Source organism: Phragmites australis, chromosome 20 (assembly GCF_958298935.1).
Source record: "Phragmites australis chromosome 20, lpPhrAust1.1, whole genome shotgun sequence".
NCBI lineage: Eukaryota > Viridiplantae > Streptophyta > Magnoliopsida > Poales > Poaceae > Phragmites > Phragmites australis.
Genome location: NC_084940.1, coordinates 4,739,025 through 4,764,966, shown reverse-complemented (window position 1 = coordinate 4,764,966; position 25,942 = coordinate 4,739,025). Strand labels below are relative to the sequence as shown.

General features: G+C 46.7%; 5 protein-coding genes and 1 pseudogene across 5 annotated transcripts; 4 read left to right on the top strand and 2 right to left on the bottom strand.

Annotated features, from left to right (window-relative positions):
* Positions 1 to 4,234: 4,234 nt before the first annotated feature.
* Positions 4,235 to 4,906, bottom strand: LOC133901873 (uncharacterized). The gene has a single exon (XM_062343408.1). It carries the CDS (start codon positions 4,673 to 4,675, stop codon positions 4,466 to 4,468), a length of 210 nt encoding a protein of 69 aa, XP_062199392.1. The 5' UTR covers positions 4,676 to 4,906; the 3' UTR covers positions 4,235 to 4,465.
* A 206-nt stretch (positions 4,907 to 5,112) lies between these two features.
* Positions 5,113 to 10,221, bottom strand: LOC133901628 (uncharacterized; annotated as a pseudogene).
* A 346-nt stretch (positions 10,222 to 10,567) lies between these two features.
* LOC133901200 (pentatricopeptide repeat-containing protein At3g24000, mitochondrial) lies at positions 10,568 to 13,420 on the top strand. The gene is made up of 2 exons (XM_062342482.1): positions 10,568 to 12,908; positions 13,138 to 13,420. Exon 1 carries the CDS (start codon positions 10,633 to 10,635, stop codon positions 12,517 to 12,519), a length of 1,887 nt encoding a protein of 628 aa, XP_062198466.1. The 5' UTR covers positions 10,568 to 10,632; the 3' UTR covers positions 12,520 to 12,908; positions 13,138 to 13,420.
* Positions 13,421 to 18,161: 4,741 nt separating this feature from the next.
* On the top strand, positions 18,162 to 19,471 carry LOC133902214 (uncharacterized). The gene is made up of 2 exons (XM_062343814.1): positions 18,162 to 18,512; positions 18,699 to 19,471. Exon 2 carries the CDS (start codon positions 18,716 to 18,718, stop codon positions 19,133 to 19,135), a length of 420 nt encoding a protein of 139 aa, XP_062199798.1. The 5' UTR covers positions 18,162 to 18,512; positions 18,699 to 18,715; the 3' UTR covers positions 19,136 to 19,471.
* A 1,319-nt stretch (positions 19,472 to 20,790) lies between these two features.
* LOC133901178 (probable galacturonosyltransferase 4) lies at positions 20,791 to 24,689 on the top strand. Its single transcript, XM_062342456.1, has 7 exons — positions 20,791 to 21,203; positions 21,320 to 21,403; positions 21,626 to 22,047; positions 22,328 to 22,626; positions 22,751 to 23,108; positions 23,244 to 23,819; positions 24,133 to 24,689. The coding sequence occupies exons 1-7, from the start codon at positions 21,074 to 21,076 to the stop codon at positions 24,406 to 24,408; spliced, it is 2,145 nt and encodes a 714-aa protein (XP_062198440.1). The 5' UTR covers positions 20,791 to 21,073; the 3' UTR covers positions 24,409 to 24,689.
* A 599-nt stretch (positions 24,690 to 25,288) lies between these two features.
* On the top strand, positions 25,289 to 25,657 carry LOC133902380 (uncharacterized). Its single transcript, XM_062343964.1, has one exon. The coding sequence runs from the start codon at positions 25,289 to 25,291 to the stop codon at positions 25,655 to 25,657; it is 369 nt and encodes a 122-aa protein (XP_062199948.1).
* The last annotated feature ends 285 nt before the right edge of the window (positions 25,658 to 25,942 follow it).

The window sequence follows — 25,942 nt, the reverse complement described above, 5'->3', positions numbered from 1 at the left end:
GGCATTGGCATGATTTTACGGGATAATTCCGGCAATGGAGTCTTCACATCCTGCAGATCACTTCTACATTGTGATGATGCGTTAGAGGCTGAACTGATTGCTTGCAAGGAAGGAATTGAGATGGCGCTCCAATACACATCTAAGCCGATTATGGTAGAATCGGACTGTGCTTCGGTTGTTCTCCTTGCTACAACACTTGAGGAGGACCGCTCGGCTCTTGCCCATATGGTGAGAGATGTGAGACGCTTGTGCACCGAACAAAGGGTGTTGGGGATCAAAAAAGTAGATCGTAGCCAGAATACTGTTAGCCACAAACTAGCTAATCATGCCCGTATCCATGATATTTCTGGGATCTGGATAGGGCAAGAAGAAAATTTTGTAACTAGGTTAATTTGTGACGATTGTATTGCTTCCGTCTAATATATTCCCTTTCCCTCGCAAAAAAAAAAAAAGAAAACAAATGTGAATTGTTACGCGCTAATTACATCGGTTAAAATAGAAAGATAAAAACAAAACCATATTTAATTTGTAATCAATTTCTCCTAGAGTATATCCTCTGAGAGTACAAGCCAGTTTATATGTATGTATGTGCGGTTTAGACTCTTCGAAACACATACACAAATTGGCATGAATTCACGCAGTTTTATTTCAAAGGAAAACGCAGGAGACGATAGATGGACTGATGGAGAGCATTGCTGCATTGGTTGGTTGGTTGGCATGGCAGTACCATGGCCAGGTTCCCAGCGTGAAGGGGTTGGACGTTTTGATCCAGCCGTGGGGCCCGAGCACGACCTACGCGGGTAGTCCATATCATCCCAGCGGAGCCGCAAGCCCGCCACAACAGTGAGGACTGAGGAGGGCAGCAACACAAGAGCAGGCAGACCCGCCGTCGAACGTTCCTGACTTCACCACCACCTCCACCATCGTCCCCCGTCTCCTGCGCGCCCTCCGCCACCACCCCTCATCGTCAGGATCTACCACCGACCTCGTCGTCTGCACGTGCTCCGCCGCCACCAATGGTCGTCGGCTCCACCTCTTCCTCCACTGCGCATGCCTCCACCACCGCCGCTCTTCCACCTACTTCTACTGCCGCCAATTGACAAGTACATTCTTGATTTCCGTGAGACAGGGAATTGACGGAGTAACTGGAGGAGGCCGCTTGTTTGCTTGCTCTGTTTCCTGCTGTGATTCTGGGTGCTTCGCCATGCCATGGCGTCAGAGCAATAGAAGGGGTGCTTGCGTTCGTGTTATACTAGTTAGCTTATTTGTGCTGCTGTAAGAAGCAAGATGATGAAAATTGGCACATGATTTGTGGAGTATTATTTACTTAAGGTTTCAGTTTAGCTTGCAAGATGATGACATCCTAGAGACAGTTGATTTCAGTGTGCTCTGTTTTGCCCCTGTATGATTTTGTTTTGCTTGTCACCTTAATGGTCTGTCAGACTGCAAGAAATGTGAGGAATCGCAGAAGCATTGCTGAATCACAGAGTAAGAATGAGGAGAAGGAAAGTGATGAAGCCATTTCTTCTATGGCTAATAGAGAAAAGATGATCATATTAGAGATACTGTAGTCTAAATAATGGTCTTCTTGTTTTGGGATGGAAGTCTTCTGTATACTTTGTTTCTGAACAGTCGTCAGTTCTTCAGTAAAGGGTAGCAAATAATACTTGTAGCTTGTGAATCTTAATTTCCTTTTTATGTTGTTTCCTTTTTTGTAGTTTCAGACCTTGAATGGAGCTTCGGCGTGAAAAAGTTGAGTGCAGGCTGAAGGCTATTTTATTTTTCTTTTAGGAAGCAAATCTTTAAGTCAAATGATGTAATGATTTGACAAAATTTATGCTAGTTGTAAGCAAGTAAGGAATTCATAATATACACTTGTGGTTAATCATTCCTTTTTGATGTTTTTTTTTTATTTTTAAGATTTTTATATATTTTTTGGACTTTTTAAAACCTATAATATCAACAAGTATTGCTATGCTCTGTAGCCGCTTGGTACTCTGTGCACCAAGAATTAAACGGGCCAGGTGGAATCCGCATCTTGCCGCGTGCACTGTGCAGTCGTGGCGGGCTCACCGCAACCCACTCAATCTTCTGTCAAAATGACCCATCAGATTTGTCCTTTGGGGTATATAGAGTCAGTCTCATCCAGAGCATCACGAGCTTAATCATTACTATCATACCTTTTTCTAGAAGGAAGACTTGAGTGAGGATAGCCCATGAGATAAACTACTTAAAAAATGTTACTCTCTTTCTTTCTTTTATACTTGTTCTACTTTACGTTTAAATAGACAGGATTCTCTAAAATCTAAGGAGGAGCTCTTCCTTAACCGATTAGCTAGGTGCTTGCATATGGGATACAGATCTAACTGTAAATGTATTAACAGGTATTGACATAACATGTCAGTGACGATTAATACATCTATAGTTACTGCAGAGAATCTCGATTACGGTTGGTACGGATTTCTAAGAGCAGAAGTGGGTATATAAGTATACGAGAGGTCTCCGGAACTATAAGCCAGGGTTGGGTTTGGAGTGGATTGAAGAGGAGGGTTTGAGATGAACTCCAAGTACAACTTCTGTTTAATGACGAGGTATAAGCAAGTTCCAAACCGTGCTTTCCATTGTCTCTTACTGTAATAACCGCAGTTCACTAGCAGTGTGGCACAGAATATGGATTGGGGAACGGACACGTGTGGACATAATTTTTTTTTTGAGAGGCAGGAGCTCTGCCTGATTAAATTAAGAGGAGGAAATCGAATTATAAAAGTTTAAGATTACAGGAGAGTGACCAGTTATATCACATATGGGAATAAAAAAATCACAACAAGACGGCCAAAACCGTATGCCAAAAATAAGGGCTCTTCACTCGTCTACATACAACACTTGCTTCATTAGCTTGATATCGGCAATGGTGAGTTTCATGGTGACTAGTTCTACATAACCTATATACGAGGAAGAGAACCTGAGATCGGAGTGGTTGATTGAAGTAAAAGTGAATGTCACGTGTGGACATAATAACCGCTATACTTCAGTTAGTGAATGTTGAAGTAAATTGCCTATCTCACTTATACTTCAACAATGATGTTTTAATTCGATATACGGAATTTTCAGTCGTGCATCTCCGACCAAACAGCTTATATAATCCCATTCAAAACTCATCAAAATTCCCGGCAACATTCAAGCGGCCTTTTTATGCCAGGGCAGCATCTTTTGGTGAACGTACTCTCGCTTCCATGCCCATCCATGTGATGTATCATGTCCGGCTGCCCCTACTAGAATTAATCCATCGGCGTACTAGACTTGGACCACCTGGTGATTATTATGATAATACGCATGATATGATCGGTTTGTTTGACGTGAGCTATTCTTCTCCAAATCTGAATTTTGTTTAACCTACTTAGCTGTTCATAATTTATATACTAATCGTCAACCTCAGGATAATCGCTCAATTACCATTGTAAGAAAATAGTCATTACTAGTGAGAATGATATACAAACAAGACAGTGGCAAATGGAGAAATTTTATGGTGGTCCAAAATTAATATGAGCCATCTATTTTTAGAGTCCAACAGTTCAAATTAGTCAAAATACTATTTATTTCTCACCGGTAGTATAGATAGTATATGTGAGTAGTATGATAATATTAGAGTTATTTTGAGGAGAAAAATAAGTGATATGAAAGTAATTAATTGTAATTATATGTCTCTAAATAGAGTAATATTTCATTATCGTAATCTGTATTCAGCATGAGAGTTCATTTGTTACCCATCGACTAGGGTTAGCGATCCGACGTTTACGACGTCGATCTTTCTATTAGCAAAAGTATGGTGAGTAATTTTAACAAAATTGCAACAATTACCAAAATATCAAATATGTGGATTGTCAGATTAAATTTATACTACCTCCTACCTCTGAATAGTATGAATTATCGTAAAAGAGCTTGGCAAATAAAAACAAGCAAATACCCGTTTGAACGTCAAGTACAGTCAATTTTATGACCTCCTCCTGCGCAGTTGGTCGGTTTTCGTGACGAGTGCCAACAAGCCAAACCCACATGTTGGTTGGCATGAGCGTCGCGGGAGGGCGAGGCAGAAATTGCAGATGGCCAAACCAAACAACTCCGGCCATCCACGTGCCCAGCAATCAAACGCTAATCGAATAGGCGGAGTAAATAACTCGCCCCAAATTGACACCGCGGGCGGGGCAAGTTATCAACAAATCAACACGAAACAGGATGAGCCTCAATTGGCGATACTCTTTACCAAATCGACAAGAACACGAATTACACTACCACTAACCAATCGAATCGATTGGTTCAAACAAAAAATGTAGCAAGTAAGAAATCCCAAGACGATTGCTTTCCTTTTCTATAGGCGGCCGCGGTGGTAGTCCATGAAGGGCGGCGGTCGAGTCGCCGAGCCCTAGATCTCGGAGGGCCTAGTACGGCGAGGGACGGGAAGGGTCTTCTAGTACGGCGGCGACCCGGCGAGGTGGCCGTAGGTGCGGAAGGACCCGGCGGGGCTGGCGGCGGCGTAGGGGCCCTGGAGGTGGATGTTGCTGGTGACCTTGTGGAAGCCGCGGGTGTAGACGCCGAAGCCGAAGACGATGCCGACGGCGACGAGCACCAGCACGATGAGCGTGCAGATGCAGCACACCTTGCTCGGGCAGCAGCACATCTCGCCTCCTGCACTCCGCTCCTCGCCGCGGCACGGGATTGAATTGAACGGACGAAAGGCGAACGGATTCGCCGTGGGGAATCGCGCGGCTGGTTATAAAGGGTGCGCGGCTGGTCGGATGGGGGCAGGGTGGGGCGGGGTCGAATCGGGTGCGCGGGACTCGCCGGTGGCGTCCGTCCCGTCGGCGGCTGATTGGTTGGGGTGTTTGGCGCGACGATCGATTCGGTCCCGTCCCGTGGGCGCCGCGCGACGTTTGGCGGCCGTGGCTGCGGTGGAATTTTTTTAATTTTTACCTTTTGAAAATAAAAAAAAATTGCAAAACTACAGCATCCGTTTGAAAAAATTATAAAAATAGACATACGTCGTACTTCTAACAGACAATAGGTTTTAAAGAATAGACATGTCATCTTTCCGATGAACGACATGTTAAAAAAATAAAATAAAAAAACCATGTTACATTGCTCTCAAAATTTAAAATAATATTGAAAGTCATTAAAAATTTTGAAAAAAATTGGCGGACAGGTCATATTTGGTACAATGAAATTTGTCTTTTTTCACTGTATAGATAATATTTTTGCTAATTTTTTTAAAAGCTAGATCATGTTGTCCTCTACAACACCAATTTTTTTAGAACTAATTCGCCTTTGTGCTGCCCACTCAACTCGGAGGATAAGGTTATCATAACCATAAGCATTGAGCTTGCTGATAGCCTTCTCACCATCCTCCCTGTGAACGAAGTTGACAAAGCCAAACCCCCTGCTTGATCCAGTCTTGTGATCCACTGCAACATAGACACGGCTAACATGGCCAAATGGACGGAACAGCTCGAGGAGGTCGGGCTCACGGGTATCCTCTGAGAGATTGTTCACACGGACAGAGTTCTCATCATTCCTTCTTCTCATCACATCTGCTGCACTTCTATCAGCACCTTCCCTCTTGCATGGAGGAACATATGATCCCTTTCCAGCACCACCTTGCGCTGCAGGGCCGTCCGCAGTGGTAGGACTGTCTGTCTGTCTGTGGAGCAAGGTCCTTGTAGGGGCACTTTGAGGTCCAGTGGTCACCCTTCTTCCCACAGGTTCTGCAAACTATGAGAAGAGCACCTACCTTACTTGGAATACCCAGTGTAGTAGTTTGGTTCCTCAGCTTTGCTCCCTACAATTAAGTGAACCGTTAGCAAATAAGGACACAAAGATAACAAGATTGCAGCAAAACCAGCGAGTTTTGAGGCTTCAGAACGAAAAAAACAGTCATTGTCAACAAGAAAGACATACTGTCAAGTACTTTAAGAAGACTAATGTCACTGCTTTAGCAGAACATTAGCAATGGCTGAAAGACAGGTCTCTATATCGACAACATGTGCACTATAAGCTGACAGAACCTTTGGCTTGTATTGATCAACAGTAACTATGTCACAATTTGTGAATGTTTGGAAACAAAAAAGTAATCAAGCCAAGAAAAACTGGTATGGATCAATATAATCAATCCAGATTCTTGTGGTATGTTTGCATTCAGGATAATACAATCCTTCAACGGACTGAGATCACCTGTACTTGCCTACTTGGTGCTACAACTGCATCATACCAGCTGCAGCGAATCTCACCGGGAGGTGAAACAGAAAAAGTATGCCCACTAATTTTTTTAAAACGGTGTAGAGCCTTGTTCTTTTAACATACTATAATAAACAGTAGCCTACATTGAACAATACTGCACATTATGAAGATTATCAGGGAGGATGAAGAGTCAAAATATGAAGAATGCTAATTTTGGGTCTTGGTAACACTAACATTGATTGCATCACAAGCAATTGGAATGAGAATGAAGGCATGCATCATGGTACTAAATACCAATCAACTAATGTATCCAAAATATAACTAATTCGAGCACACCACAAGTCCATAACTAACAATATAGTTGGCACTACAATTGGAATTCATACATGGTCTACAGACATTATGATCAATCATGGTTAACAGATGAATCAATCGATGCAGAGCAGATCTATGTGGAAAAGGTACGGGGAGAGCAGAACAGCGCCAATCTGGGGCTCGTGGGCGCTCGAGGAGGATATCTTCGGTGGAGACCATGGTGAGCCGTGAGCCGGCGTCCTCCTTGACGACGTCGCCGAACTTGGTCCACGAGCAGCGCTCGACGGCGCTCCTGGAGAGGCGCGCGCGCGTGAGCTTGCGGGTGCGGGTGGTGGTGGTGACCCTGACCTTGTTGCCCTCGTTGTCGAAGCGGTACTCGATCACCTTCCTGAGACCGTTCTCGTCGGGCCCGATGACGACTCGCGGCGGGAGGAGGAAGCCGAGGTCGCCGCTGTCGTCCTCCTCCTCGAGCTCGCCCCACCGAATCTTCTGTTGCGTGGCCACCGCCGCCGCCATGGTTCTCTCTCGCTCACCGGCTCGGTCGCTCGTTGCGCGCTTTAGGGTTTGGGGTGCGCGCGCGTTAGGGTTTGGTTTGCGCGAAACAGCTTTTTCAGGCGGGGACGAGGCTATTTCTCCCTCGCGCTGGGGCCGAACGAGTGGTACAGTCCGACAGCTAAAACTTACCCTTTTCGAAAAGTTTTCCCCCTCCGTAAAGTTTCTTTTTAAAAAAAGTTTTCCAAAAAAACTTTTTTATTTAAAACTTGTCCATAAAATTTGTAACAAAAATTTATCCATAAAAATTATCGTAAAAAAATATCAATATATTTTATTCACAAAACTTGTCCATAAATTTGCAACAAAAAATTTATCCACGAAACTTATAACAACCCTTATACAAAAAACTTGTTTGCGGTTGTGACTTCAGATTGAGTGCGCTTCAGTTTCTTTGCCGGATATAAGGCGGCATTGAGGAGATGGGCTATGGGCTTTCTCAAGTGACCTTTTCTAAATGGGCTGGATAAGGCCCAGTTCCTACTATAAGCTTTTCTAAATGGTTCTCCCCTCGGAGCATCAGGATTGGGAGAGAGATCAGCCTAAGCCACTAATCTTTGGGCCAGTGTCCACATCCGAAGACATTTACCATAGTAAAATTTACCCTACGGCTACGAGCCATCTATTATCTTATAATAGTTACGTGTCCGTACGTTGCAACAAGAGTTAAATATCACGCTATAATATGTATTGTCATCGTCTTAATAATGGCGATAGTTAGAAATTTAGATGTAAAACTTCCACAAACAACTATGAATCAACTTAAGAGCATTAATTAATAAACATAGGCAATGAACTAGAATATTTTGAAAACAATCTACCATGCCTATATTATAACAACAATATTCAATAGCCAACAATACAATATTTGTGTGTTTTCTCCAAAACTCTAGCTCTGAATAAACTTGCAAAAGCCGGTGCCAAATTAGAGGCTCGCGATTATGGTGCATTTCATCAAAGAAAAGTACTGGATTATAGAATCAAGGATATATTCACCATACTGTTGAAAAATAGCTGCGCACAATGTAATTCAGGACAAGTGCAGAGTGAAGAATTAATTTAAGTGAGAAAAGCACATCTTTCTATCATTTGCATTAAAATATATTTCAGATTAAATTCAACTTCTGATTAGCTATTTTGACCTCTGAATATTTTCACCTCTCGGAACTGATTGTCTTTTTAGAAGTAGTCGAGCAAACATAATCTTACTTCGATGAAAATATTGCCTTTTGCACCACAGCTGAATCAAACCTGCAGAAAACCAATTTCAATACTTGTGTTGCTAGAACCAAGAAAAGAAAATAAGCAGAATTCTCAAGATTTGATAGTTGTACCTTCCAAATGCCATGTTGACCTGAGCTTGGACAATATGTACATATGAATCAGCTGCCATGCCTGAGAGTTTGGTTAGCATTGAAAGTAGTGACGCATTGTCCAATTTCAACAAGCTCGCAACAGTTGAACCAGCCTCCTCCAATTTGTGCAACCGAAGAAGTGCTTCCGACCTCAAGGCAAGACGCTGCAGGCAAAATGTGATTCCCTTGAGAATGACTGAATTACCAAAAAAAGATGTTATATTTTGGAACATAATTATAAGGAGGGGCTGCAAATTGAGAGGAGTCTGCTCCGTTGGCAATGGTCGCATCTGCTTTCCTTAGCGCACTCTTCCAGTCTCCGATTTTCCTTGCATCATGCATCTCTCTTGATGGCTTTCCACCTCGTGTAGCTTCTGCCACTCAGCAGGATCACGCAGGTTTGCATTCCCAGCCAGCGTAAAATGCATTCTTGCCTTGTCAACCATCCCAAGACTGAAATACCATCATCATTGTGCCATTTTAGTAGCTTCAGACAACTACATTACATTGAATATACATGTAAACATCGAACAATTAGGACAACAATTTTATGGTGAACGCACAATTATGCATATTGTGATCAAAATACAGTCTACATTATAGGTAAGTACTTCTTTTCAGTTGCATTGTGTGATGTCCATATTAAAGTCACTACGACATACCAAGCAAAGATACAAATGTTCTCATGTTTCTCATGCAATTGCAAGATCAACAATTTTACTTCCAAAGCAAGTAACATAGCAACCGGTAATGATCACCGTGACACACCATTACGGTACTAATCTGCAATCAGATAAACAAGGCAAAAGGAATTGATAGAAAAAGAACAGCATATTGGATTTGCACACAAGCAAAGCGGAAGCAAGAAGGCAAGATCTATGGATGCGGTTCCATTCCATTCCATTCCAGTGCAGCAGGCAAGCGAAAGAATCTCACCAGAGTCATAGTCTGGCAAGATGGCCATGCGCACGGGCGCTCACTGGGTCCAGGCAGACGGCCTCCTCACACTCGCGGAGCGCTTCTGCTAGGCGGCCGAGCCCCATGAGCGAGGTGGCACGGTTGTCGTAGCACGCGACGCAGTCCAGGAATAGCACCATGGAACGGTCGTAGTGCCGCATCGCCTCGCCGTACCAGCCCTTCTTGTTCCACTCATTCCTGGTGCGAGTCACCTCCTGTAGACCACCAATGGTATCCGGTGGCGCCGAGCAGCTCGACGGAGACCTCAAGAAGTTGCTATGGAACAAGACGGCATCAATGTTGCTTCTTGCGGGAGCCATGCCTCCACCTCCTCCTCCTCCGTAGCCCCTCATGATGCTGTCGTGCCCATAGTGCCCGGTGCTGGATCCGAGCGCGACCGGTTGAGGGGGGGTTGACGGCGGGGATGACCTACAGTGGCCAATCTGATCGGAAACGACAGTGGCGACGACGTGCAGTTGCCGATCCGATCCGAGACCAATCGACAAATCAGGCAAAATGAATCGAATCAAGGAGAGGAGAGCATCTTACCCGGAGCAAAGAAGAACCCCGTGAGGTCGAGCCCTTCAGCGAGCGGTTGCTGGAACCCTAACCCTAGCGGCGATGGAGTTGGAGACGAGCACCAAGTGCGGTGAAGCGGAGCTCCAGCGGGACTGGCGTAGGACAACGGCAACTGGGAGGGCGGAGGTGCGGCAAGCGGATGGGACTCTAGCGGCGGCGGAGGGGAGACGATTTGGGGACTGGGGATAGTGGGGGCAGCGATTTTTTTGGACGTGGAAGGCCCACCTGTCTGGCGCGCGGGGAGAGGAGGGATCAGGGTGAGGCCTACTACATATTTTTTAAATAGTACTAGAGAAGAAGATAGAAATTTTTATAATAATTTTAATAGTGTTTTAAATTTAAAGAGCAATGGAATATAATATTTTTTATTTTTAAACGTATTGTCCACTGGCTACAACTATTTTTATAATTTTTTCAAACGGATGCCTACTTTTGCAAAAAAAAAAAATATTTTCGAAATATAAAAAATCGCACTTGGACGGCGCACGGGCCTGATGAAATTTTGCGTGCTGGATTGGGCTTGGGCCCGTTTGTAGGCTTGATTGGGCTTGGGCCTCTTTGATCAACATGTCCATACGTGCCCCAGTTCGCTGTGAGCGTCGCCTTCTCGGAGGCAAAACGTCGAACACCAACCGCCGCCACCGCCATGAGAAAGCACCACAAGCTTCTCTTAAACCACTTTCTCCGTCGCCGAGCCACCAGGCCCTACACCTCGGCCGCCCACCTCGCCACCACCCCCGCGGCGGCCGCCGCCGCCTCCGGCCTCGACGCTCTCGATCTCCTGGACGCGGGGGAGCTCGCGCCGACCCCGCGCCTCTACCACTCCCTCATCACCGCCTGCGCGCAAACAAGGAGCCTCGACGATGCAAAGACGATCCACGCGCACCTGGCCGGCTCCCGGCTCGCGGGCGACGCCTTCCTCTGCAACTCGCTCATCCACCTGTACTGCAAGTGCGGCGCCGTCTCGGACGCGCGAAGGGTGTTCGACGAGATGCTGAACCGAGACATGGTCTCTTGGACCTCGCTCATTGCCGGGTACGCGCAGAACGACATGTCGGTCGAGGCAGTTGGGCTGCTCCCCGGCATGCTGAGGGCGCGGTTTAAGCCCAACGGGTTCACGTTTGCCAGCCTCCTCAAGGCGGCCGGTGCCTGTGCTGGCCGTGGCATCGGGGAACAAATACACGCGCTCTCGGTGAAGTGTAACTGGGATGAGGATGTCTATGTTGGCAGTGCACTTCTTGACATGTATGCGCGGTGTGGGCAGATGGACATGGCCATTGCGGTGTTTGACCGGCTTGACTCGAAGAATGGGGTTTCTTGGAACGTGCTGATTGCTGGGTTCGCGAGGAAGGGTGATGGAGAAACAACGTTGATGACGTTTGCAGAGATGCAGAGGAATGGGTTTGAGGCGACACATTTTACGTACTCGAGCGTGTTCTCTGCGATTGCTGGTATAGGTGTTCTTGAGCAAGGGAAGTGGGTGCATGCTCATATGATTAAGTCTGGGCAGAAGTTAACTGCGTTCGTGGGCAACACGATGCTTGACATGTATGCAAAGTCTGGGAGCATGGTCGATGCAAGAAAGGTGTTTGATCGTATGGATAAGAAGGATCTAGTTACTTGGAACACAATGCTCACTGCATTTGCACAATATGGAATTGGAAAGGAAGCGGTTGCTCATTTTGAGGAGATGAGGAAATGTGGCATTCCCCTTAATCAGATCAGCTTCCTTTCCATCTTGACAGCTTGTAGCCATGGAGGCCTGGTGAAGGAAGGCAAGCACTACTTTGACATGATGAAGGACTACAATGTGGAGCCTGAGATTGATCACTATGTTACATTTGTTGATCTTCTTGGCCGAGCCGGTTTGCTGAAGGGAGCTCTGATCTTTGTCTTTAAAATGCCCATGCAACCAACAGCTGCTGTTTGGGGAGCCTTGCTTGGGGCTTGCAGAATGCATAAGAATGCTAAAATAGGGCAATTTGCTGCTGATCATGTCTTTGAACTTGACCCAGATGATACTGGTCCACCTGTGCTGTTGTATAACATATATGCTTCCACAGGGCAATGGGATGCTGCTGCTAGAGTGAGGAAGATGATGAAGGCAACAGGTGTAAAGAAGGAGCCTGCTTGCAGTTGGGTTGAGATAGAGAATTCAGTGCACATGTTTGTGGCGAATGACGATACACATCCGAGTGCAGGAGAGATATACAGGATGTGGGATAAGATAAACATCAAGATTAGGAAAGCAGGATATGTCCCTAATACGGATTATGTGCTTCTGCACGTTGATGAACAAGAGAGGGAGGTAAAGTTGCAGTACCATAGCGAGAAAATTGCACTTGCATTTGCACTGATCAACACACCTGCTGGGGCAATGATTCGGATCATGAAGAATATTAGGATATGTGGGGATTGCCACTCTGCTTTCAAATATGTCTCTAATGTCTTCGAAAGGGAGATTGTTGTGAGGGACACTAATAGATTCCACCATTTCAGCAATGGTTCTTGTTCTTGTGGAGATTACTGGTGATTATGATGATCTTGAGTATTTGTGAGTTCAGAAGGACACAGGCTATCCATTGTGCTTGTAGGGTCATGGGTTCATGCAGTTACAGCGAGGAGGCCTACATGATGAACCCATGTATTCTTGCCTGAAATATTCTTGTTGATTGAGGAAGTCGTGTACTGCAGCACACAAAGAGGATTCTTTTGGAAGTGATTCCAGCAGACATGGATTTTCATTCTTTTATTCAGTTACTGAATTCTTTCAAGTTGCAAAAGTCAGGTTATTGTCTATATGTACCTGACTGGCTTATTGGTTCCTGTGAGGAACATGGAAATGCATCCAACATTCCAGCGGTGCAGTCTCTGAACTCTGATTCTCTGATTGGAAACACACTTGGGTTGGCTTTCTTTCAGGTAATTTTTCCTAAAATCTATTTTGCTGTGTTGAGATAAACCAGACAACTTGCAAGATGACATTTGTTCGCTAAAATGACACGATCAGGTTTAAGACAGCTGATGCAACGATGCAGTCCACTAAAGGACAAAATGATCAGTGTAGACAAGAGTTCACAATTCCATAATGATGGATGATTTTGCTACTTATGCATTGCCTCAACTGACAATGTCACATTTTGCATTTCAGGTTATATTGAGAAACATCCATCATCCATGGCTTTTTATGAGGGCTTTAGCCTATTAGGGTCAAGCTTGCCAAGCTGAGTTGTCATTGGCACTTACGATTGATGACAGCTCTGGTTAAGTCACCAGCATGTCGGGCAAGTGCTCTGGTCAAATCAGCTCTTTCACTCTAGGGGTATGATGCTTCAAACAATCACAATCATCCCTTTGTAATCCTATGGATGAGATCAGCAATATTTTTTGAAAGGACAGTACCAGTGATGCCGATATTATTATAGAAGAAGAGAGTTAGCCCTGTTTATAAGGAAAACTGGACTCAAAAACCTTAACAACTGATCAATTGATTCAGGACCACTTTGCCAAAAAAAAAAACTCGACGACATGAGCGCCACCGACAAACAATAGGCAAAAAGCACAACACCCTGGAAACAAACACACGCGGAGACCGCCAACAGGTCATTGTTGTACGCTGCGACGAAGCAGCTCCAACTTCTAGAAATAGACCTTAGCCTCTGTCTAGATGTCCTCGTCTCTCTGTCCACAGCCATCATATCTCATTGTTGCCAAGCTCGTCGGACGCCTCAATGCAGTAGCTTTGACTCTATAAAAGCACACCAGTGGACAGAACGGTGCAGCACCAAAAGAGTAGAAGCCTTGCCGACAACTTGCCTCTTTCGAGGCTCGGAGTGTTCACAACCGTCACCGAAGTAAGGACCTACCGCGACTAGGACATCGGCCACCAGAACACGGCATGGGATCCTCCAAAGCAACGCCTCCAGGGAGTAAAACGATGCCCCAAGTGCTGACATCGCCTGTCCAGGCACGGATATGATTTTCACCTGAAAGATCCCACAGCGAGGAAGGGGGGAGCACCTTCTACAAACTCCTCCAAAGAGGAAGCGGCACCCAGGAGCATCACCATTGTTGCCCTAGGCCAAACGCTAGGCAAGGCTTTCGCTCGAGGCACCCAACCCCCACCTAATGCCACAACCAACACGAGCACACGTCACCCCATAAGTCGCCCCACGCCATGAGGCTCGTCGCGAGCCGGATCAGAGAGAAGGAAGACAAATCCGGTAAGGGGAGGAGCCACCATGGCACAAGGGGAGTGAGGGTAACCGCGCTGCGCTAGCCGCACCGAGCGTCTTGAAGCTCAAACATTATCACTCGTAGAAGACAACGGCAGCGACCGCAGCTACAGCCGCGACACACCGCAACGAGCAACACCACGGTGGCGCACACATGAGCAACACCACGATGGCACCACCCAAGCAGCATCATGACGGACACCACAGCGGACACACGAGCAGCACCATGACTGACATCACGGCGGACACACAAGCAGCACCACAGGAACGGCATCACAACGGACAGCAGCACCACGACGGTGACCCCTATGGCGGACACACGCAGCACCATGGCAGCGGCACCATGGCAGACAACAGTACCACGACAGCAACCCCCATGGCGAATACACTCAATACCACGTCGGTGGCACCATGGGGGCAACGGACACAGCACCACCGAGCACACCACCACACGAGCACCACCACCAAGCACCACCACCGAGCACATCACCACACGAGCAGACCATGGTGGCGGCACGGGAATCGGGCCTCGGACGGCCAGATCCAGCCAGCCGGAGCACTACAAGAATGCCATGCGCGGATCTAGCCGGTAGCCAACCGAATCCCATCCACCACCGGTATCATTGTTGTGAAATGGTGTAGGATATGAATCCCTGTGATGAACAAAAGGACCTGGCTAACGCATGCACGTGCATGCTAATGACCTTCCGCCCGCACACCCCTAATTACGAAAGTGATTAATTAGTTGCTTTCCTAATTATGTCAACTAGCCAGATTAGGAAAGGCAACTAACGTCTGATTGCTCAAGTACCATCAAGTGCACATTGGCACAAACTCGAAAAAACTGAAAATCTATTAACATGTCGTGCATATTCAAAACGAAAAGGTACATCAATGCAAATTTTGAAGCAAATTAGTGCAACCAAAGATGCAAATCAATACAACATCAAAGGTAAGTTGTTGTGCTGCTCCACCCAATACCCAAATTAACACCGTCCATGGGGGCGTTCGAGCTTCTTGCCGCCTGAATGGATGGGAGCAAGCTCCTCAATCTAGGATCCAGCTTCTTACCATCAAAATTGGACTCCATATCGCCCAAAATCGAGCAGATCGAACTCCTCAAGTTGGGGACAAGCTCCTCCACACCTGGTCAAGCTCCTTGTCGTTGGGGATGAGCCTGACCAGAATTGAACGCCCAGTCTTGAGCCCTACTCAAACACAAGGAGAGAGAACTCCATCGGTGATGAAAATCACCACTTGTGCACATTCAAAACGAAAAAACACATCAATACAAAATTCGAAGCAAATTGATACAACCAGAGAAACAAATTAGTACAGCCTTATAGGCAAGCTGTAGCACCGCTCCCACCAATACCCAAATCGATGACCTCATGGGGGGAATGGGCGTTCGAGCTTCTCGCCGCCTGAATGGATGGGACCAAGTTCCTCAACGTTGGTTGAGCTTCTTACCATCGAAATTGGACTCCATGTACAGAGACGCGGAGACCCTTGCCCTGGTGGCTCAAGCTCCGAAGTGATCACGACGGCAAGTGACTGGAAGAGAGGCTAATGGTGAGACCTTGCTTTGGTGGTTTGATGACTCATCATGCTTGAGACCTTATCTTGATTACTTGGTAGCTCAAAAGACATGACCGGAAGAGTATGTCGACCGGGAGCATATCCTTTGTGGAGCTCCAACGTAAACTAGGGGCAACATTCATGCCATCGATACCATGAGATAAAAATCTCTTGTGCCGAGTTTATCTCTCTACTTTATTTATATTTTCATATTTACATACTTGCAATTTACTTTGCTAGAGTAAGTTGCAATCCTCTTAAGCGGTAGAGTAGGCATACTAGATAAATCTATAATATATTTAAATAGAAATTGAGATAGATTTATCTTGTGAAGTTTTTAGAGCCAATTTTGATTTAGATTTCTAAGTGTCCTAATTCAACCTCCCTCTTAGGACGTCACCGTTCCTTACATCTATAACACTAGGCATCACCTAAGAATTCCCAACAGAATCTAGATTGATTTAGGGTAAGGGAGAACAGAATCGATTACATATAGCAAACAGATGAACTCACCTTCCAATATAACCCCCTCCCTTGTTTCTATTTTCCGCTCTCTGCTGGATCAAAACCTAAAAAACCAGTTGATTTGGGACACTAGAAATCAGAATCGTCTCTAAACAAGAGAGAGCAAATCTATGAGCTCACTTCCAGTACAACCCCTCCTTCATGCTTCTGTTTTCTGCTCCCTGCTAGATCAAACCATAAAAAATCAGTCGATTCGGAGCGTGAGTAAGCAGAATCGCCTTTGAACAACAGACAAGATGAGGGGAGAGAGACGAAACTAGAGAGAGAACACAATGCATCAAAATGAAACCGCTCACCTCCTTGCATCATTCGCTTCTCCAGAAGCTATCAATCAAAACAACAATGATGAGTGGAAAAAGAAAATGGGCCAACAATGCACTTGCGACCCACCATATGTTGGATGTTGTGTCATGTGAACGCATGCACCGATTAATTTTTCCACAACCCAACCCAGTGTGATAACCAGTGTGATGGATCATCATCGGACGGTGAATCGTGCGTGCGGATGGCACGGCAAATACATACAAGCCTGAGAACTAGTCTTTACCTGAATAAAAAGATGCTGCCCTGATGATGATAGCATAATATTGTGACTTTTGAGGGTCAAACTTGAGGATAAGAAAATATACATTCCTTCTCTGTGCGTTGTAGGAGTTGGGTGCTGTACTGCTTCATGATCTTTACATCATGCTGCTGCTGCTGCTGCTGCATGATACCATGGCATTCCTTTTTCGGAGTTGCCGTTCAGACAAAGCTGCTTATTTTCCTTTTTCGTACTGGAAGATGCAAGCTACTTTATTTTTTCAGAGCTTTCTTCAGAGTTATCTTTGGAGAACTCGAGTTGCAGTCCAGACAAGCTACGAACTCTTATTTTTCGTGTGTTTTTGCCCTTCTGTTTGTTATGAACAGATCCGAGAATTATAGTCATGACGAAGTGGCGTCACTGGCGAACTCTATCGTCGTCAGTTCGTCACGGCAGAACGCTAATTCACATGCTGAATGGGCACACCTGCTACTGCCTCGGATCAACATTCTTTCGCTGAGCGCAGGGGGATGGCGTGCACACTATGTTGCGTCCTACCGAGTAATACCAGGTGCCAACCATATGCATGTCGCTCTGCATGAGGTGGTCGCTTCGCTTCCGTACACGTCTATTTGACAGACACAACTCAACCAAACCATTCTGGATTTGAATAATTCGATCACTGGGTCGGGGTGGACTGGACCAGACATTAGAACGTTCTGATAAGATCAGATAAGAAACAGACCTGTGCACTAAAAAAAAAAGATCTGTTTGGATTGAAGCCGACGCTTGCCCCGTAAAAAAACTGGTGTTGATCCATCCCGCGAAGTCGTTTGGATAGACGCCAACAATTAACTCGTCCATACTGGACGAAATTGCGAATACCAATTCCTCCGCTAAATAATTAGCTCGTCCAATGTTTGGCGGGGCAGATGTGGATCAAAACCAAACAGCCGTGCGGATGCCGTCACGCCGGCTGCCTTGCCTTTGTCGTGGAGACCAAAGGGGAGAAAAAGAAAGCGAGACGGGAGCCGCGCATGCAAACGCGATGCGTCCCGGCCCCAATCTGCTGACGTGTACGTACGTGCTGGCACGGGCGCCCTGCCCGCACCCTCGTCGGGTTGTTGCCGGCTGCCGCGGCGGGGCATGCGATCCCGGTGCACTTCCGTCTCCGGATGGCACAATCCCGCGCACGACTGCTCCTTGGTTCCTTCTTTGGCGATGCACGAACCCACGCGATGCGGTGCCGGGGCGCGTCTCTGCCGACCCCCGGCGGGGAAAGCGCTCTCCCAGGGCAAGAACAAGGCACAAGCACGCATGCTCGCTCGCTCGTTCGTTCGTGCAGTGGCATCAATCTGTTTGGCAAATGTTAGCTCTAGATCGAGAGTCGTACTAATCCTAGCACTGGATTAGTACATGCATGGTCAATAGGTTCCTTTTGCCGTTCCGTTCAGTTCAGTGCATTTAGGTCAGCCGCGAGGAGCCTTCCCGTGGCGTGCGTGCATGCAAAACGCTCGCCCAGTCACACTTTCTCGATCTCTCTTATGCCACCGACCACACCAGCCCGGTGGCCCCTTCTCCCTCCTCTCGTTCATCCCTTCAACAACACCACCCCGCGAAGCCGCAAGCGCCCCCTCCTTCCTCGTCCCTGTCCTCTCCTCTGAGGTACGTAGCATCCATGTATGAAATTGCACAGTACAGTCTTGTTTGCTGTTGCATGCAGCATGCACGCCTTGCATCCAAGGAAAAGTGTGGTTGATGATCTTGAGACCGGAGCGGAGAGGCTGAAGTCGATGGTGATTAATCCCAGTGCGTGCATGCGTGCGTGCATGCATGCCATTTCTGATGCAGTGCCCGTACGCGCGTGCATGGATCGGCCGCCGGAGCGCAAAGCGAAGCGCGCGAGGGACGAGGTGGAGGACGACGCGCCGGACTTTCCCTTCGAGGAGGCCGCCGCGGAGGCGGGGGCGGACGGCGTCGGCGAGGCGTCGCGGCGGCCGCCGGGGGTGTTCCAGTTCCCGTGGCAGAAGTGCCGCGGCGGGCTCGGCGTGGCGGGCGGCGCGGGCTGGGAGCTGCGGGACGTGTTCTTCCGCTCCCTCGTGGACGGCAGCGCCGCGGCCATCGGCGTGCCGGGGGACCGCCTGGTCTCGCCGCCGCGCAGCAGGCGCGCGCTCCTCGAGGGCGTCGACGCGTGGCTCGCCGCGGCCGCCGACGGCGAGGTGGACCCCGTCTGGCGGTCGGCGCTCAAGGCCGGCGGCCCCGGGCCCGCCTCGTCAGCCGCCGCGTGACGATGCAGAACGTGGCCAGCCCGCGGCCCTCGCGCGCGTCGATGGTGCGCCCCCATCTGCTCATCATCACCCGCGTGACGCTGACGTGGCGCGTGGCAGCGGCACGGGGACCCGGGATAATGATGACTGGGATGGAGTAGTGAAAAGACCAGAAAGGGTACAAATCATGGCCCTTGGGGATGATCCTTCTCTTGCATTGTCTTTTTGTTCCATGTAGTACTTGTTTCTGCTTCTTCAGTTGAGTTGTTTTTGTTTTGTACAGCTGAATTTTACTTGCTGCGATATACAATTCTCTGACAATTATATTATGCAATGGCGATAGCATACGGTTTAGAGCATTTCTGCAAAAGAACTGAGGAATTTTGGAAGAAAAATGGAGGGATTCAACTGAGGAAATTAGGGAGGTTTGGACTTTTTGAGTTGTATGATTGCTATAAATAGTGGCGGACCGTGCTTATATTTTTAGGTATGACGAACTTCATCTCAGTCTTAGTCGGCATTAGCGCAGTTGCTGAACAGTGTTCACTCACCACTGAGTTATTGATCGGTAGGTGAAACGACCATCGCAGCTTATCTTATTGGAAGGTCTGCCGCTGGCTACCAAGTCTCTTTGGTGAAATATATGAGCGATGTTATAAATCAGGTGCCTATGGAGTTGCCTTTCCCCTGAACGGAGAGCCATGCTCATGCTGTGCTCGGGTGCGCGTGAGGGCCAACCAGAACCAGCCAACCGCACGTCAAGATCGCCAAGAAACGGGACACGTACACCTGAAAAAAAAAAGGTCGCTGCGGAGGCCAGCACAGGATTTAATTTTTGCCACCTTCTTTTCTTGCGGGGGCCGAATGCAGCAACACAATCACAAGCAAATATTTTTTTCGATTTATCTCTCAGATCTCTCCAAACTTGCGAATTGTTTTCTTCGAAGGGGAATTATATTAAATTGTCAGCACAGCACATCACCTAATTGCGTTTAGCACCCTAGAAACAAAAGAAATTACAGAAGAGTACATGACAGTCCTCCTCATAATCTTCTTCCGCTCCGGTGCCCTCCGCTGCTCCCGTAGACGAGCAAGCGCAGAGCAGCAAAGAGCGACGAAAGCATGGTCCATCGATCCGGATCCTCTGCAGTGAGGATCTACAGTGATATGCAGCAATGAAAATTTTCAGTCGTCCGATCCGTGACGAATGCTTCGGATTGTCTGCTGCAGTAGTAATTCTACAGTACAACCACTGTATCCACAGTAAATAATTAATTAATGTAGAATACTGTAACAAGGCACATTTCACTGTATAAACAGTGTTTCTCTGTCTAAAACTGGTTTAATACGGAAGATTTGGATCCATGGTCCATTTCTTCTTCCACTCCTGCTACCAACGCTGAAAGCTGCAATAACTAGCACCTAAAGCCTCCGTCAGAGCACATCTTACACGCTGAAGGGACAACGACGACTTCAACACCAAAGATAGAGGAAAAATAGATCTAACACCTCCCCAGCAGAATCAAAGATGGAGGCTCAAAAACAGTACTTACAAAATATGGGACGAAGGGCATCCGCCCAGATGTAACATTTGTTACATTATTCCCACTATGATGAAAACAAAAACGAGGCTAAATTAATTGACACGGCACGGACGTTGGAACTAGCCGCGAGAGGTCATGCTCTTAACTGCTCCTACATCATTATTTAGATAACTTTCACCTTTCCTAGCGTGAATTTTAAAATAATAGATCTTATCAAAACAAAAAATATTATTTAATATATAATTATCGTTGAGTTGATTTCATTCCACCGCTTTTGAGATCCAACAGGCATATAGGTGGTGTTGCAACGGCCACCGCCACCCAAAAAAAAAGCACGCACCTGGCCGCACCGGAAAGCGACCGCCTTCTCCCTCCTCCCTCCCCACGCGGCGGTGGCGGCGAGCCGGCGAGGGCAATGTCGGCGGCGGCGCGGGGCCGGCGGTTGCGCGGGGCCGCGCTGCTGTTGCTCCTCGCCTCGGTGCTCGCGCCTCTCGTGCTCTACGGCGGCTCCCCCGTCTCGGTCGCGCCGCTCCCGGACTCCACCGGTGCGTTACCTTCCCTTGCCTCACTCCGCGGGCGTTCGTTGCGTGTGGTGTCGGCAATGCCGGGAGGATCTGTGCTTGACGGGTGTAATTTCTGTGGTGGTGTTTTTTTCCTGCAGCGGCGAGCGGCGCGTTCGATCGGGAGGACGCGTCAAATCTGGTGTGGCCGCATGTGGCTACATCTGAGGTGTCTCTGGCCAGAGGTGAGTTTTTTCGCCCCCGTTTCCTGTTTGATTGGGCCTATCTTTCGGGGTAAGATTTGCATTTTGCTGTTACTGTCAATCTTCTAAAAAGTTATGTTCATACCGGTCAATTGGTCAACTAAAGATGATTGTGTTCGCATTGATAGTGCTCAAACCGCCCATTGATGGCAAATGTCTTGCATCAGGATTTTTGAAAGAAGTTTGGGTAAATTTCTTTTGTAGATTTGACAATTGAGAGGCTAGGGGAGCACAAGAACCGGGTGCTATCTGCAACTGATCACTGGCAAGTGGTTGACGCAGCGAGTAGGAGCCATGCATCTGGAAAATCAGATGCTAGTGTAGTGAGGGAGGAGCCTGATTCACGGAATGCGGACGAGGAAGATGCACGGGTTATTTCGGGAAATGACAATGCTCGTCTGGGACAGAATGGCATGATCAAGGAAGTTGTCAGAACGGAGGGAAATGCAGATGGATTTGGTGAACCTAGGGATATCAAGGAGGCTGGAGAGCAGAATGGGAAAGGGTTTGGGATAGAGTTGCCGCATGCAATTGATGTGGAGCTCAAGGATGGATCAGGTGAAGCAGGAAAGAATAACATTTCTGCAATGCACACTATTGGAAACCTGAATTCATCTTCTAATGAGGTAAATTTTATTGTAGAAGATCAATTTATTGCTTTACGTTTCCTTGGAAGTCAAGGGCATTGTAGATAACATGTTATTCATGGGTTGCCAAATTGTCACTCTTTTATGAAAGCTGTACTCATGTGTTGCTATTCGTATGAATGAGTATCATATTGCGTGGTGATATTTGTAGGCTTTAGCTTGTGTAATCATTTAATCCTGGTGTTTATTTGTTCTTCGAGTCACCGTCTTTCAGGCAAGTTGTTGCCTTGATCTAACGGCTAAAGGTCTAATTATCCAGGAAAGCACTGTTCATAGATTATCTGAACAATCTAGAGATGCTACTACCCCCAGGGAGTATCAAACAAGGGCGAGGAACAGTAATGCTGCTCGTCGCGCAACGAATAGTAGCGCTGGTCAATCCACATCACCAGACGCAACAATCTGCATCATCAAGGACCAGTTGACAAGAGCAAAGACATATCTTGGATTTGTTGCTTCTAGAGGCAATCATGGCTTGGCAAGGGAGCTCCGTGCACGTATGAGGGATATACAACGAGCACTTGGTGATGCGACCAGTGATCGGCAGCTACCTCAGAAGTACGTTCTCTTCCACTGTACCAAGAGTTTTAATTGGCATGTCTAGTGATGGTGTATGATTGGTATTGCTGTACTTGTAATTGCAACTGAACATCTTTGACCTGATTTTCTATTGTTTCAACAGTGTCCACAGCAGAATTAGTGTAATGGAGCAGACACTGGTGAAGGTCGGGAAAATTCATGATAGTTGTTCAGGTGCTGTGAACAGGCTCCGTACAGTCCTTCACTCAACAGAGCAGCAACTCCAGTCTCAAAAAAGACTAGCTAACTATCTAGGACAAATAGCAGCAAAATCTCTACCCAAGGGTCTCCATTGCCTTACGCTGCGGCTTACAAATGAGTATTATTCCACCAACTCAAAGAATAGGGATTTTCCATATATGGAAAAGCTGGAAGACCCCAAACTCTATCACTACGCCTTGTTTTCAGACAATGTATTGGCTGCTGCAGTGGTTGTTAACTCCACTCTTGTTCATGCTAAGGTACACCACTGGGCTTCTGACAAATATTAAGTTGCTAAATGGGCAGTGTGAATCTACTTTTTTTTTTGCCCTGAATATTTTGGTGCATTTTATTTTAACTTCACGACTAATCTTTCAATGCACTCTCTGATGCAGAAACCTGAAAACCATGTCTTCCACATTGTCACGGATAGGCTTAACTATGCTGCAATGAAAATGTGGTTCCTGGCTAATCCCATGGGTAAAACTGCTATTCAGGTTCAGAACATTGAAGAGTTCACGTGGTTAAATTCAAGCTACAGTCCTGTTCTGAAGCAGCTAGAATCCCGGTTTATGATTGATTACTACTTCAGAAGTGGGCATGCTAGGCCTGACGAGAATCCCAAGTTTCGGAACCCCAAGTACTTGTCAATTCTCAATCATCTGAGGTTCTATCTCCCTGAGATCTTCCCAAAGCTTAACAAGGTGTTATTTCTAGATGACGATACTGTAGTGCAGCGGGACCTCAGTGCACTTTGGTTGATAGATCTCAAAGGCAATATTAATGGTGCTGTTGAGACCTGTAGAGAGACATTCCATAGGTTTGATAAGTACCTTAACTTCTCAAATCCTCTTATTGCCAAGAACTTTGATCCACATGCATGCGGTTGGGCTTATGGCATGAACATGTTTGATCTGTCTGAGTGGAGAAAGCAAAACATCACTGAGGTCTACCACACCTGGCAGAAGTTGGTGAGTATTTATGAGCTTAGGAAGAACTTGTCGTGAAGAAATTGTGCATCTGATTCCTGTGCTATTTTAAAATATGCATTGAAGTGCTTGAGCAGAAATTGTAAATGACGATCTAATGTGCCATTTTATGGAATTTGCTATCAGACACTTCACCAACACCAAGAATTGAGCATACTATATCTTAGATTCTTAGAAGGCTTGTTGCTATATTTTGATACACAAGCATACTTCTGTAGGATTTGGCTATTCTTTAGTGTTTTATGCCATATTATTTTGTAGTATATTTCACTCATGACTTGTCTTGTTTCTACAGAATGAAAACAGGCTATTATGGAAGCTAGGTACCCTCCCTGCTGGCCTTGTAACTTTCTGGAACCATACGTTCCCTCTTGATCGTTCGTGGCATCAGTTGGGACTTGGGTACAACCCAAATGTCAACGAAAAAGACATCAGGCGGGCGTCTGTGATCCACTACAATGGAAATCTGAAACCCTGGCTTGAGATTGGATTGCCCAAATACCGCAAGTACTGGTCAACGTATGTCAATTTCGTTCAAGTATTTCTACGGGAGTGCAATATAAATCCCTGAGTGGAAAATAGTGGTGTATGATTTTTTCTTTCTTTTATTTGTTAGATCGATTCTTTGTGCTCTAGGTATTTTAAGTTGTCTAGTGCGCTTATTCTTTTTAACTGATCTCTTTCCTGATGTAAAGGTGCCAGCAAGTTAGTGGTAGGGTTAGATCGTAGAAACAGTTAGGAACCACGAAGATATATTACATTTTTGTACTTATGCTAATATACTAGTTAACTATTGATTGTATGAGTGGATTGTAAGATTTTTTTTAATAAGAAAGTTTGCTGCCCTTTCCACTACTTCAGTGTGCTGCATCCGGTGTGTAATCTCTGCATATGCACGATGTCCATGTGCTATGGCCTATAGCTATCAACATGATTTTACGATGCTGCGTTCAACCTGTCATGTTCGTGTGATTATTACGGTATTCGAAAGACTTGATGATCCATGCTATCCTTGAAAGAATGAAGCAGGAGGTCAATCACCTCTATCTAAAACAGCTACACTCTGTCAGTGACACAAGAAAGCAGGGAAGGGGAAATTACCAACAGTAGTTGACCGGTTTTTTTGTTTGATGAATTTGTTTGTTCCTTCTCAAATTAATCTGTAAACGCATGCATCAATGCTGCATTGTTTTCTTTACAGTAACTGAAAAATAACCGATACAAACATGCATAACTTGCACACCGTTCAGACAAAATAAACAACAGCGTATTGACATCAGTGCCCGTTTCCAAGCTGCCCATTGAATCCATTCGTAACCTTTCTTTCCCTCCCAAACTACAAATACTCAAAACACCAGCCCTCTCCCAAGAGCACACTGCACAACACATCGCCACGAGAAACCACAACTACAGAGACCATTGAGCCACACAAAGCCGAGCTCGAGACCACAATGGCTAACGCTAGCCACGCCCTCCTTTCACTGTGCCTTCTCCTCGCCGTCCTCGGCTCCCTGGCGGCGACGACGGAGGCGGCACCGCACCGCCGCCTCCAGCAGAGACCGAGGTTCGACGACGACGACCCCAAGGGACCCATCGTACCGCCGACGGTGGTGGCCTGCTGGAAGTCCATCCTGGCGTCGGAGAACTGCGTGGACGACATCCTCCACTCGCTGGCCGCGCTCCAGGTGCGCGTCAGCGAGGTGTGCTGCTCCGTGCTGGAGAAGATCGGTAACAAGTGCGTCGTCGACGCCTTCTCCAGCTTCCCCTTCAACCCGGTGTACCCGCCCCTCGTCAACCACATCTGCGGCCTCGCCGTTTGAGGTCGAGAGCTCCCACACGGACAACCATGGCGCCGGCTTGCAGCTGCAGCTAGAGCACGATTAGCAACTCCAGTTCAACGGTACAATAAAGAGAAATAACTTTTTTTTTGTTAGTGGATAAAGAGAAATGTTATGAGTTCACGTAAGTTATGAGGTTGCATGATCAGGTGTTACTGTTAGAGAATAAATAATGTTTCAGTTTCATGCCCTCTAACGGCCGTATTTTCGATAGTTTTCTAGATAATGGAAGAAACTTCCAACCTCTCTGCATCATGTGATGCCCGT

What these genes read in the sequence shown, in the direction of transcription:
- LOC133901873 (XM_062343408.1), bottom strand. Translation starts at nt 4,675, where the DNA reads ATGTGCTGCTGCCCGAGCAAGGTGTGCTGCATCTGCACGCTCATCGTG.
- LOC133901200 (XM_062342482.1), top strand. Translation starts at nt 10,633, where the DNA reads ATGAGAAAGCACCACAAGCTTCTCTTAAACCACTTTCTCCGTCGCCGA.
- LOC133902214 (XM_062343814.1), top strand. Translation starts at nt 18,716, where the DNA reads ATGGATCGGCCGCCGGAGCGCAAAGCGAAGCGCGCGAGGGACGAGGTG.
- LOC133901178 (XM_062342456.1), top strand. Translation starts at nt 21,074, where the DNA reads ATGTCGGCGGCGGCGCGGGGCCGGCGGTTGCGCGGGGCCGCGCTGCTG. An exon ending in TGAGGTGTCTCTGGCCAGAG is followed by an intron (nt 21,404 to 21,625) that starts GTGAGTTTTTTC and finishes TTTCTTTTGTAG; the next exon opens with ATTTGACAATTGAGAGGCTA. An exon ending in ACCACACCTGGCAGAAGTTG is followed by an intron (nt 23,820 to 24,132) that starts GTGAGTATTTAT and finishes TTGTTTCTACAG; the next exon opens with AATGAAAACAGGCTATTATG.
- LOC133902380 (XM_062343964.1), top strand. Translation starts at nt 25,289, where the DNA reads ATGGCTAACGCTAGCCACGCCCTCCTTTCACTGTGCCTTCTCCTCGCC.